The 13,276-nt window shown below is 37.2% G+C and overlaps 1 protein-coding gene across 1 annotated transcript in view; it reads right to left on the bottom strand.

Annotated features, from left to right (window-relative positions):
• AKAP6 (A-kinase anchoring protein 6) overlaps positions 1-13,276 on the bottom strand; it is a 470,308-nt gene that overhangs the window by 52,277 nt on the left and 404,755 nt on the right. Inside the window, exon 12 of the mRNA XM_027870237.1 lies at positions 7,682-7,897. Within this exon, the coding sequence (XP_027726038.1) occupies positions 7,682-7,897 (216 nt within the window). The remainder of the gene's footprint in view (positions 1-7,681; positions 7,898-13,276) is intronic.

The raw sequence follows: 13,276 nt of genomic DNA, 5'->3' as shown, positions 1-13,276 counted from the left end.
TGCCCACTGTATAGTATAACAATAAATCTTCACCACCCTGATTTAAAGAATGCTTGAGTCTGTGAATTCATTCCAGACAACCCTGTCCTGTACTCCGGTCTAAACCTCTCAAACAGCAGCATTCCCATTCCTCCTCAGTTATGTTTCTTTTTAGAGTTTCTTTTCATGGACTGGTTCATAGCTATCTCTTCTCTTAACTTTCCGAAATTTGCTTTTCTAAAGTCTAAAAAATGCTCCTGCACACATCCATTGTTTTCCTTTTTAGTCATCAAAGTGTGTATGGCATTACTTTTTCCCAAGGTTCTCATCACTTCTAATCCTTTAACACAATTCTTTGTTGGTCCAAATTAGGTTGAGAGTAGTAGTTTACCTGACTACTTCTTGTACTTCTAGGAAGATGAATTTATATTCGGACTTCTTTGTTTTCTTGTTTTCCCCAAGAATCTCATCAGTGGGAAATCTCATCATCCTGTAATATCCAATCATCCTTGGTACTCAGATCTCACCAGAACCCTGGAGGTGGGAGTGGGGGCACTCTATTAAAGGGTAGAGATACGAACTCCTCAACTTCCATTTAAGGAGGGGTCAGGCATCTCATTTCCCACCTAGCTATACTCATTTTGAACTTCTTTGACTTTCCATGTTTCCCCACACCAGGTATCTCCCTCCCCTTTCCCCTTAGATTTATTTTGTGTGTTGACTTCCCCAATTGGATTGTTAATTCCTTTAGGGCAGGGACCTTCTTTTTCTTTTTTGTACTTGTAGCTGGCATTTAGCATAGTGCCTAGCACAAAATAGATACTTAATAAATATTTGTTGATTGTTAGTTTAGGCAAATAATCTTTTCCTTCTACCAAGATGAAGTCTGCTTCTCCATAAATTCTATGAACTCATCCTAGCTCTATGCTCTGAGAATAGTCAAGAAGTTTGTTACTTTTTCCATGATAGCCCTTTGGATATTTGAAAACAGCTTCCATGAATCCCTTAACAAATAAACCTGAAATAAGAAAAGGGAAGAGGAAATCTTGACAATGGGAGGAGAAATCAATAAAAAGGAAAACAAAAGCTATGGAAATAATCAAACTAAAATGTGATTCTCTGAAAAGATACATCAAATGAAATTCAAGTCATAAAGGAACTTTAAAAGAAAATAACCCTGGTCCAAAAGGATTTACATACGAATTTAATCAAATATTTAAAGAATAGTTAATAAAGTAGTACAATTTTTTTCTCAAATTGAAAAAGAAAATATTTCGCCAAATTTCTTAAGAGTAAAATATAGTCCTAATACTTAAAACAGGGAAGGATAAAACAAAGAAAACTATAGACCCATGTCACTAATATGTAGCAATATAAATATTTCAACTAAAACTCTGGCAAAAAGACCGGTGGCAATATAACCCCCTAAGTATTCACCATGACCACATGGGATTTATGCCAGTGATTTGAACGTGAGTCAAAATTAGGAAAATAATTTATATAAATAAACATTTAAAACAAACCAAATGATTATATGAAAAGAAAAAGCCTTTGACAAAATACAATGCTTAGTTATGCCAAAACCCCTAAAAAGTATAGTATAGGCATTGAAGGGACATTTTTGGTGGTAAATCAAAGGCAGATTTATTTTCAATGAAGAAATATGAGGAGATTTTAAAATAAATATGAGAGTAATTAAAGATGAACCCTCTCCCCACTATTCTCTGGCAGTCCGAGAAATGCTCAGAGCTCAGTATAACGCCTGGTTTAAATTTTTTATTGGTTGATTGATTTCTGAGCAGAAGAAAAAAAGAAATTAAAAACATATTGGCAAAGAACAGACAAAATTATCTGTTAGCAGACAATGTAATTATTTATTTGGAAAACTCTAGAGAGTCACCAAATAAACTAATCAAGATGATTAATAACTTCAGTAAAGTAAGAAAATAAATCTATAAAAATTGTCAGCATTCCTATTCAGCAATAAAAAATTTTTGGAGAAAAAATATTTTTAAAATCCCATTCAAAACAATTACAAAAGGTATAAAAAACCTGGGAGTCAATCTTCCAAGATTTCTAGAAATACAATTAATAAACATTCTTTAAATAAATAATGCATTAACCAATGGGAGGGATGCTTATTGCTCACAGTTATGCTCTGTCAATGTAATAAAAATTATGATCCAACCTAAATTAATTTCCAGATTTAGCCTTATAACTAGATAATACTTCATAGAGGCAGATAAAATAATAACAAAAGTCATTTGGAGGAAGTATTACTCCATCTCAAAAGAATGAATGGAGTGGGGTGGGGGAGTAATAATGAAAGAAGAATAGTGTTTGCAGACCTTAAATCACATTTTAAGCTAGTAATCTTTAAAAAAAATATATATGTTATACTGGTTAAAAAAAATAAAACAGAAAAAATTATCAATGGAACAGACTAGATAAGCAAGAAGCAGAAAGAATCAGTTGCAGTAGTCCAGTGATTAATCAAACAAAGGATATAAACTACCTGGGGAAAAACTCAACATTTGATAAGAACTACATGGAAAACTAGAAAACAATTTGCCCAAAAAAGTGAAGGGCTTATATCAGCCCCTTACACCATTTACTACAATAACTTCCAAGTGGATACTTGACTTACATGTAAAAATGTCACATCATCAACATCATTAATGCTAACATTTATATAGTACCTACTATGTGTGTTAAGTGATTTATAATTATTATGTCATTTGATCCTCGCAGCAACCCTGAGAGGTAGGTACCATTATTATCTCTATTTTACATTGAGGAAACTGAGGCAGACAGAAGTTAAGTGGCTTGCCTAGGGTCACACAACTAGTAAGTGTCTGAAGTCCCATTTGAACTCAGGAAGATGAGTTTCCTAACCCTCAGCCTGACCCTCCATCCACCTAGTTGCCTGCTGGAGATTTGGAGGAAAATGGACAGGAGTATCTTTTACAAATCTGGGTAGGAAAAGAACTCTGTACCAAACAAGAATTGGATCACAAATAATCATAGGACCATAGCCCTAGAACTGGGAAGCCCTTAGAGGCCATCTGGTCAAACCACCTCATTTTACAGATGAGAAAACTGAGACCAAAGGAGCTTAAGTTACTTCCCAAGGTCACAAAGATGATAAGTATCAACAGGGTGCTTTGAACTCAGATCCTCTGACTCCTTTGCCTCACCCTTCCTGTGCTGCTTCTGACCATAAGTTACTGAAAAGCTTCTTCATATGTCCAAGATCAATACAGCAAAAATAAGAGGATGATCTGGGAAAAATCTTTGCATCACATATCTCTGACAATGGAGCGATAATTCAAAAATATAGGAGATTTAAAAAAAAAATCTGAGACCAAGAGGCATTCCACAATCGATTGTGCACAAATTGTTCTCAAGAAAAAAATGCACATTATTAACACACACACACACACACACACACACACACACACACCATGAAAGACTGCTAAAATCACTAACAATAAGAGAAATAGATATTAAAACACCTCTAGCTTGCACTTCATACCCAACAAATTGGTGTAGATTACAAAAGATGGAAACAGTCAATTTGGAGTAGTTGAGAGGAAGTAGGCAGAGTGGCGTTGTTAATGGAGTGTAGAGTGGTGCAATCATTCTGGAAAATAGTTTGGAATTATGCAAAGATGATCATTCAAATGTCCATACCCTTTTACTTACTGATTCCACTGCTAGGCCTATACACCAAGGAGGTGAAAGACAAATAATAAAGAAGGTTCTCTATATATGAAAACATTCATTGCAGTGCTTGTCATAATAAAGAATTAGAACAAGGGTTATACCCATCAACTGGGGGATGACAAAAAAGACTGTGGTATATGAATATAATTGAATATTACTGTGCTGTAAGAAAGGATGAATATGAAATATGGATAATGCAGAGAATATGGGAAGAGCAATATAAACTGATACAGAGTGAAATAAATAGAACCAGGAAAACCATAAATAACTACCACAACATAAATGGGAATTTCATGAAAATGCTATATAGCTGAGAAAATATGTTGTTTCTGAGTTGTTTCAGTTGTGTCTGACTCTTCGTGACCCCATATGGGATTTTCTTGGCATGGATACGGGAGTGGTTTGCCATTTCCTACTTTAGTTCATTTCACAAGTAAGGAAGTGAGGGAAATGGGTTAAGTGACTTGCCTAGGGTCACAAAGCTAGTAAGAGTCTTAAGATAGATTTGAACTCAGGAAGATGAGTCTTTCTGACTTTAGGCCCAGTGCTCTATCCACTGTGCCATCCCAGAGAAAACACACCTTCTTCCTTTCTTCATTGTAGAAGCAGGGACCTAGGGGTATGGACTACAGCTCATATTTTTAGAGGTGGTAAGTCTCTGTTTTTAATCTTTGTTACAAAATAACATCTGCCAGGTAAGGGAGAAGGGAGAAATGCATTTGAAAATGAAAGTGATATTTTTAAAAGTTATCAATTTTTTAAAAATAAAAAAATGGAAAGGATAAATCACTTCTAGCCACATGGTAGTGGAAATAATAGTAGCTGACACTTGCATGGTACTTATAAGTTTCACAAAATATTTTCCATACATCATCTCTTTGAGCCTCACAGCAATCAATTGAACAAACTACAAGTAATCTTATCCCCATTTCATAGATGAGGAGACTGAGATCAGGGAGAATAAGGGATTTGTCCACAATCTTAAAGCGAGTTGATGTCAAAAATGGGATTTTAATTCAGAACTTTCTTGACTATCTACTACATAAATCTGTCTTCCAATATTACAGTCAGATGATTTTTATTTGAGTCTTGCCTCTGCCAACTTTACCTTCCCTGGCTTCAGTATCCTTATCTGTAAAATAAAAGGGTAAAGCTAGATGATCTAAGATCCCTTCAATCTCAGACATTTATGATTCTATGTTGCTGTTTAGTTGTTTTCAGTCGTGTTCTACTTTTGTGACCCCATAAGGAGTTTTCTTGGCAGAGATACTAAAGTGGTTTGCTATTTCCTTCGCCAGCACATTTGACAGATGAGGAAACTGAGGCAACCAGGGGTTAAGTGACATGCCCAGAGTCACACAGCTAGTTAAGTGTCTGAGGCTGGATTTGAACTCAGGAAGATAAGTCTTCCTGAGTCCAAGCCCAGCACTCTCTCCACTGCACCACCTGATTATATGAGATACACTAAATCATTTTCTTTTCTCAAAATCATTCTGAATGAGAATTACCATCAACACAGCAACCCCAACCAAAGACAAGGGCAAAACTCTGCTAATGCTCAGTAGAGAGGAAAACCAGGAATGTATATCTTGGTCCCACAAAGCCAACTTGAACTTCATCCCATGAAAGCATGCCAGAAAACAGAGTGAGACATCTCAGACTCCATTGACACCCAAACATTAAACAGTCTTTAGCTCAGTGCCTTGGACTTTTCATATTCCAGAAATTCATTCCATTCCCAAGTCTAATCCATCTTTACAGTGGTTCCCTACTCAATGTAACCCACAAGGATTTATTTCTAACCACTACTGTTTCTACTGGCCCAGACAGCAACTTCTTGCCTGGAAAACAAATAACAACAACAACAAAAAAAGGATCAATGTGGCTCTTGTCACAATTACTAACTGATGCTAAGTTGTAGTAGAGCCTCCAAAATTGTAGCTTCAGGGCCTTCCCACTGCTGAAGCTTGCCCTTATTCCAGAAATGATATAAAAAGCTCCCCTCCCAGAGACAATTCTAATTTCTAGTCTTCAGAGAGCTACTCCTACCTTCTTGCCATCTTTTTATTTTCTTCTGAATCCCAAAAGAAATTCAGTTTTGCTTCCCTGAAGCAGGCTGAATGCTAAGAAAATCAGATTGCAGAATTAACATTCAAGGCTTCGCAGAGCTCTCTTTGGTTCCTGTTTCAGCATTTAATAACCACTGCCACAGATATTTCCCAGAGAAAAAACAACCTTTCCTATCTCTCACTGCCCCAAAGGCACCATAGCACCCCAACACAATGACTAAGTAGTTTCACAACAGGTGGTCTCAAGAAAACATAACCAATTTGATAATTATTGGTAATAATTTGCAAGTCGTAGGCAATTTGAAAACTTTAGCTTAGAACCACCGAACAGCACCCCAGAGGCTAATATCCCACTCTCTAGACTCAGGGTAGCTATATATGTGTAGGGAGCTTAGAAAGCCAACTAATTCATTACCCCTTCTGTTCCTAGTCCCTGATGCCAAACATACCAGACAACAATTATTAGGGCACTATTAAAAATGGAATTCAGTGAAGACCTCACTTTGCCATGAAAGGATTTTTTCCTTTTGATTGCTAGAACTATGAATCCCCAGCTTTCCACTGATATGGAACTGGGGATCTAAAGGGCCAGGAGTGGTTCCCTTTTCATTTATTCAATTTATTTGTTCAAACATAAATGTCAGGCATTATACAAACAGAATGCTATCCCCAAGTTCATGCATGAAAAACGTGGAATAATGTATAGGGCACTAGACCTTCTGAAGGCAGGAAGACCTAACAACCTCTCTCAGACCCATGCTTCCCTATGTAATCTTGGGCAATTATCTTAACCTCTCTCTCAGCCCCAGTTTCCTCATGAGTAAATTGGAGATAATTTGTTGTTGTTTAATCATTTCAGTCTTATTTGACTCTTTGTGACTCCATTTGGGGTTTTCTTGGCAAGGTGGTTGTGAGGATCAAGTGAGATAATACATGTAAAGCACTTTGCAGACCTTAGATATCAATGTTCATATTCTACTCCATCTCATGATCACATTCATAGTCATGTGTGATTCCTTCATTTCCATAGGTCAATGGCAGTAATAGCGTTTTTTTTTTTTAGTTATTTTTCAGTCATGTCTAACTCCCTGTGACTCTGTTTGGGATCTTCTTGCGGTAGATACTGGGGTGGCTTGTCATTTCCTTCTCCAGCTCATTTGACAGATGAAGAAACTGAGGCAAAACTGAGGGGTTAAGTGACTTGCCTAGGGTCACATAACCGGATTTGAACTCAGGTTTTCCTGACTCTAGGCCTGGAACTCTATCCACTTTGCCACCTAGATGCCTATCAGTAGTAGTGAAAGACTGGCAATAACGAACGGAACTTCAAATTCAACTTAGAAAGAATGATTTCTTCCAAGATTGAGCTGAAACTTCCTCTCTTAGCAAATGTGTCAATGTGACACTGTCACATATCTGCCTCAGGTGGGAAATAAAGGAGGATTGGTGTCTAAATCAGAGCTCACCCACGTCATGTAATAGAAAGGTAAATACTGCTTTATTTCAAGAAAATATGCACTGGCCCATATGCTCTGAAAGTAAAGAACCGCCTCCTAGCAAAATATTCGTGGGGTCTTGTATGATTAACAGGTACTCTGGGCAAGGGGTGATTTAAGAAATTGAATGAATTAATGGTTTGCTTTGGTGAGGTTCAATAAAAACCTGCGTGCTATTAAAAACAGAGCATTGAGACATTAAAATGCATCTTATTAGTCAGGCAAATCTAAGCCCCGTGGGGAGAAAAAATGAGCTTCATCTGCTGAAAGAAGAGAAGCGCACCTTTAGTCAGCAAAGCCGCTTGTAGGATGAAAGTGTTTGCCAAGCCCTAGAAGAATGGTCCTTCTGTGGAAAAAAAAAGAAGAGGAGGAGGAGAACACTGGGCCTTTTTAAAAGCGAGCATCACTCACCCGCTCCTTGCCCAACTTCTTTCGTAGCCTCGTTTGCCACTGGACAGCTTGCATGACAATGGCCTCCCATCTTCTTTCGAGGTTTACGATGATCAGTTGCATAGGTTGGTGATCGGCATTCAGATTGCAGGTCTCCTGGTCATCCAAGAGGTGCTGGCATAAGCGGAGGACTGAGGTCACCCCACGTCGGCGTTGCTTGATTTCACTACACAGAGACTGTAACAAACAGAGGGGAATTCATGGGTGTCAGTACTTCTTTTTGCCCTCAAACTTTCCATTAACTGCCAATTTCTTATTTCCTTGCATTTTATCTTCTTCAGCTACACTCATCATTTCCAATCACAATGAGTAGCAGGCTAATGAGGCCGAAACACACCTGTGGTTTCCTTTCCTTCATCCCGAGCATTTTATTTTATGCATTTAAAACATTGTTCTGAAAAGGAGTCCATAGGCTTCTCCAGAATGCCATGTCAAAAAGGGCCCATGACAGGAAAAAAAGGTTAAGAACTCCCCCTGCTTTAGATGAATATCTCATGTTGCCAGCTAATGCTAGGAGAACATTCTCCCCCCTACCCCACCCCCTCCTTTCATCACCTTCTCCACTGGGTTATGTACCTGAAAGCTAGTCTATTCCCCTTTGAGACTTAGTCATTTAACATTTTCAAATTGAATTAAAGAAAGCTTTCAAGAAACATATATGTCAAGCCGACAGCCTGGCCCAATTTGATTCAATCCCCCTGGAAACCTGAAATGAGGGGAAAAGTCCTACAGAAGGCAATTAGACACCATTAAAGGAAGTCGCTCTGTCATTAAATGCTTTGGGGCAAGAAGGTTTGGAGGCTTTTGATATGCTTGAAAGAAGTTAAAGGAAACTAAAAGCTGTTCAAAATATAAAACCTCTTTTCTGAGGGGGAAAAAAACCAGATAGTTGAGCTATTCCTGTTCTTCCTAAACTTGATTTAGAAAAAAAATAGGAAAAACAGAAATTAAGGTATCAGGTTATTACATCACTTTGTTTAAAATAAAAAGTTGTACATCCCCAAATAGACACATAGAGGCAATTTAGAAGGAATATAAAAGCATTCAAACACCATTTTGCCTCTCCTGCCCAACCCCCAGGAAGTTTTTATATTGCTGCAGTGACCCTAGGCTGAAATGACTCCAGTAAAAATACTGGGTACACATGTCTAAAAATGCTCTATCTTTTCTTTGCCTACGGATAATGTGTAAGTGATAGTCTAATTCAGAGACTTCAAGAAAAATGATGATTATGTCCACCAACATCACAGAATTACTAATCTCTTTCTGCTGGCACAATTGGACTGTTCTAACAGTTAACAGATTGCTTATTAATCAATGAGGGTAAACAAGACAATGCAATTTCATTTAGAGAGAGAGTTTTAATGCCTAAAAGTATTTGTGTTCAAAATGTTAATCCAGATGAGGCTTCATTAGAAGAAGTCTTAAAATGATGAAGTGCATTTCATTGAAATGTACACTGAGTAGTAGTAGATCAGCAGGTGGACATTTCATACAGATGTTCCATTTATTGATATAATGCATTCTATAGCCATTTAAATTACCCTAACTCAGTAATAGCCAGAATTCTATTATTTCTGTAATGAGAGAACCCTGTACCTTTAATATTTCTGAATTTTAAATAAGGTGAATGACAAATTCCCAAACCTCTATTTATGGCAAAATATGACCAGGAATTTTATTATTCAATTTATAACAGTGCTGCATTTTCACATATGTTTCCTGAATTTGCCCTTATTTATTTTCCTAGGGTTCATTACTATTTCCCTACATAGCTCCTGGTAAACCATCAGGTGTGACATATTTCTTTTCTCATGCTATTCATTAGTCTAATATTAGATGAGAACCCCTCACCCCACTCCCACCCAAACCCAACAGAAATAATATTGAGGATCTGATCTCCCACAAAAACAAAGACCCCTACAGAGATATAAAGTTATCCTACTAGCAACCTGTACTTTTTGCTGGGCACACTTAAATACAACTTAATTTCTTAATTTGTAGCACTGAAGAATAATTTTATGGCAACTGGACTTGATCTGAGGGGGACTTTTCCAAATTTATGAGTAGTGATAACTTGTTGAGTTGTTTCAGTCATGTCTGACTCTTTGTGATCTCTTTTTGAGGTTTTCTCAGCAAAGATACTGGAGTGGTTTGGCCATTTCCTTCTCCAGCTCATTTTACAGATGAAGAGCTGAGGCAAACAGGGTTAAGTGACTCGCCCAGGGTCACACAGCTAGGAAGTGAGTGTCTAAGGTCAGATTTCAACTCAATGAAGATGAGTCTTCCTGATTCCAAGCCCAGTTCTCTATCTACTGGACTACTTAGCTTCCCAAATGGTAATATGTTTGCATTTTTAAAAAGAAATCTAAAGTTGTTTTTTTTTTCTTTCTTTATGGGGAGAAAGGGAAGGAATCAAGATTAGAAAGTGGTCTATGCATTAGGTATTCCTTTTGAAAAACTGACTTTGAAGCTGAATGAATGGAGTCAAAATTAGACTACCAAAGATGAGAATCAACAAAATATTTCATAGTCAAGTTAACAAGTGGAAATGAATCGCAGAAAGGGCCCTGTAGAATTAATAGAAAAAATTATACTAGGTAAGATTTAGAAAGATGCTGCTGGCAGATTTTTTTTTTACCAGTTCTGAAACAAGATACAAGATTAGTTAGGTGGTAAAAACCTTCTTAAAGATCATTGAATATGTGGTTTTTTTAAAGGAATCAGAATGACCACTTATGACTACTTGTATTGTCACCATGATACTTCAGAATATATCAACCTAATCTCTAGCATGTTGTTCAATCATTCAGTTGTGTCCACCTCTTTGTGAACCCGTGGACCATAGCATGCCAATACTGTCATGGGGTTTTCTTGGCAAAGATACTTGAGTGCTTTGCCATTTCCTTCTCCAGTGGATTAAGGCAAACAGGTTAAGTGACTTGCCCAGGGTCACACAGCTAGTAAGCATTTGAGGTCAGATTTGAACTCATCTTCCTAACTCCAGGTCCAGGGCTCTAAGCAATGAGTCATCTAGCTGCCTTAAACTCTAGTATGAGGTAGGTTAAATGGAGAGAGTAATAGAAAAATTGTAAAAACAAACAAAAAAACCCCCAAATTATTGTTTACATATAGTGTTTATTTTTTTAGGTATTTTAAACCATAGTTTTTAGAAATTTCAAAAATGCTAGGGGTTTGGTCTATATTCTATATATAGATATATAATTTATATAAATTTATATAAATTTTATATAAAGTCTATATAATTTATAACCCCTTACCTCATGTTGGAAAACAAAGTCATTGCTTAAAAATAGGAAAATCCCAAGGAGAATTTTATATGGTCAACATGTTTTTCCCCCCAGTATGTGAAGATAGCTATTCTGAAAATATCTAGGACATCATCATTGATAAACTAACTCACTTCTACATAATGGGGTTTCTATGACAACTATTAAAATATTTATTTATTTGTAATCATAAACAGATACCCAAGGAAATCAGCAAGTCTAGACTGTGACACCTCTTAGAAATACTTATTTAGGACTATTTCCATGCTAAAATATGGATATCAAAATGTCAAATTATAGCTATATAAGACAATTCATTGTAATTATCTTTGGTTTATTTTGAAAATACTTTTAAATAGGAATTCAAACATATACCCATGGTAATTGTGTAGTACAGAAATAAGTCAGGCAAATGTATAAAACAATTTTTTTAGTTATCTGATGAGCTCTTGATTTCCCCCACCCTCACCCCCAGCATAATTATATAATAAAATAGGAAAAGGGGAAAGCCTCAAAATTACCCACTGTCTACTACTGCCTACTGAGGATTTGGTTGGACTTTCTGATGCTGATGGTAAGTAATGATGGCTTGGCAACTAAGCAGGCTGTTTAATTAACCTGAAAGCAGGGTTGATATGCATGTTGGTAAGAACACTCAGACGACTGATAGATATTTCTGTGATCCATATTCTAACATAGAGTGTTCTTTGTATAGCATTGTGATGTGGGTAAGGTCTGTATTTCTACATGTGGCTAATATATTTGGTTATTGTATGTGACTGTTATGCATACTAAGAATTATGCATGGCATGAGACATATCTGAGCTGCATATATTAGACTTGTTTTACATTTTATGGATGTTGTGTACCAGGCATCTATTCTGAACCTGTTTGTGATAGATATAGTAACTATGCAGAATGCTAGCTTGTACACCTTCACACATGTTGGTGTATCCCAAATGATTTCCAGGGATGGAAAATTTTTCACAGAGTGAAGAACATAAGTGTCAAAGCCCTCAAGTGGCTCATACTCTAAGGATTATTCTATGCCTAGGTGACAAAGATGAAAATAGGGAATGGCCTGGTCATCTATTGCTGTTAGAGAAAAGAAAGAAAATGTGTTTATACTTTATTGTTCCTTTGGGAGCTACGAATAAATTTCTCTACCAGTTAGTTACTTGGCTACTATTGACAGAGGGATCAGCTTCTCTACTTGGTATCCCTGAAAATAACCCATCAGCTTTGAAGATAAGAGGCACTTTCAAGGAGTCCCTCAACAGAGGAGCTCTGGGTATTGAAAATAGAGTTCAGGGGCAGCTAGAGGGCACAGTGGAATGAGCACTGGCCTTGGAGTCAGGAGGACCTGAGTTCAAATCCAGCCTCAGACACATAACACTTACTAGCTGTGTGACCCTGAGCAAGTCACTTTACCCCATTGCCTAACCAAAAAAAAAAAAAAAAGAAAAGAAAGGAAAATAGAGTCCAGCTGTGGAGTTTTAAAGAGGAATCGGCCCAGGGTGACTGGGATGAGATATGACCAGCAGATCTATTGGGAACGGCATGAGCTCACTAGAAGAAAAGAAAAGCTACAAGGGCCCTGTAGTCTTGGAGTTGTAATTTGCCACAGCCGTGTATGTTCCTCTTCTGCGATAAGGGTATATATATGTGTGCCTACCACTCCTATGGATGCCAAGTAGATTTGTGAAAGACTGTACCCTAGGTTTAGTAAATGCCTTGGCTTTCAACTAAGTGTGTCAATTTACATTGAAAGTGGTAGGAGCTCATGAGCCATAATTTCAGAACCGGAGAACCCAAAAGTGCTTTGAACCTAAGGTGATTGTCCACAAGGGGGTCCAGACTGTTAAGTGAGAGTTGATAGAGCAGGCCCAGAAGGTCTGCTACTTCATCAAATATGCACAAACATGTCCAGAGATGGACCAGCTCCACAGCAAGAGCACAGGATAAATGATGTATGGACAATGCTCTTGCTTTACTATAATTTACCCAATGTAAGGAGAATGCAAAGAAGGTCCCTGGAACTTGGGAAGCCAACTAGCAGCAATCTTATGAAAGAACCTAGAAGAGAAAGCACACAGGATGAGTTGCAATCCGTATCTTTGGAAGGAATATTCATGTTGATGACTCTACAGATCTATGGAAATATAAGAACATTATGAGAATATTGTCAATGTTCACCCTGATAAACTATGCATCTTATTTTCAGTTCAGTGAAGACGATGTGTAAGTTTGTTTTGGGCTCATTCTA

This window comes from Vombatus ursinus, unplaced genomic scaffold, assembly GCF_900497805.2.
Source record: "Vombatus ursinus unplaced genomic scaffold, bare-nosed wombat genome assembly UNPS02014794.1, whole genome shotgun sequence".
NCBI classification, from domain to species: Eukaryota; Metazoa; Chordata; class Mammalia; order Diprotodontia; family Vombatidae; genus Vombatus; species Vombatus ursinus.
Note: the sequence above shows the minus strand (reverse complement) of the source record. Positions and strands in the feature narration are given on the sequence as shown.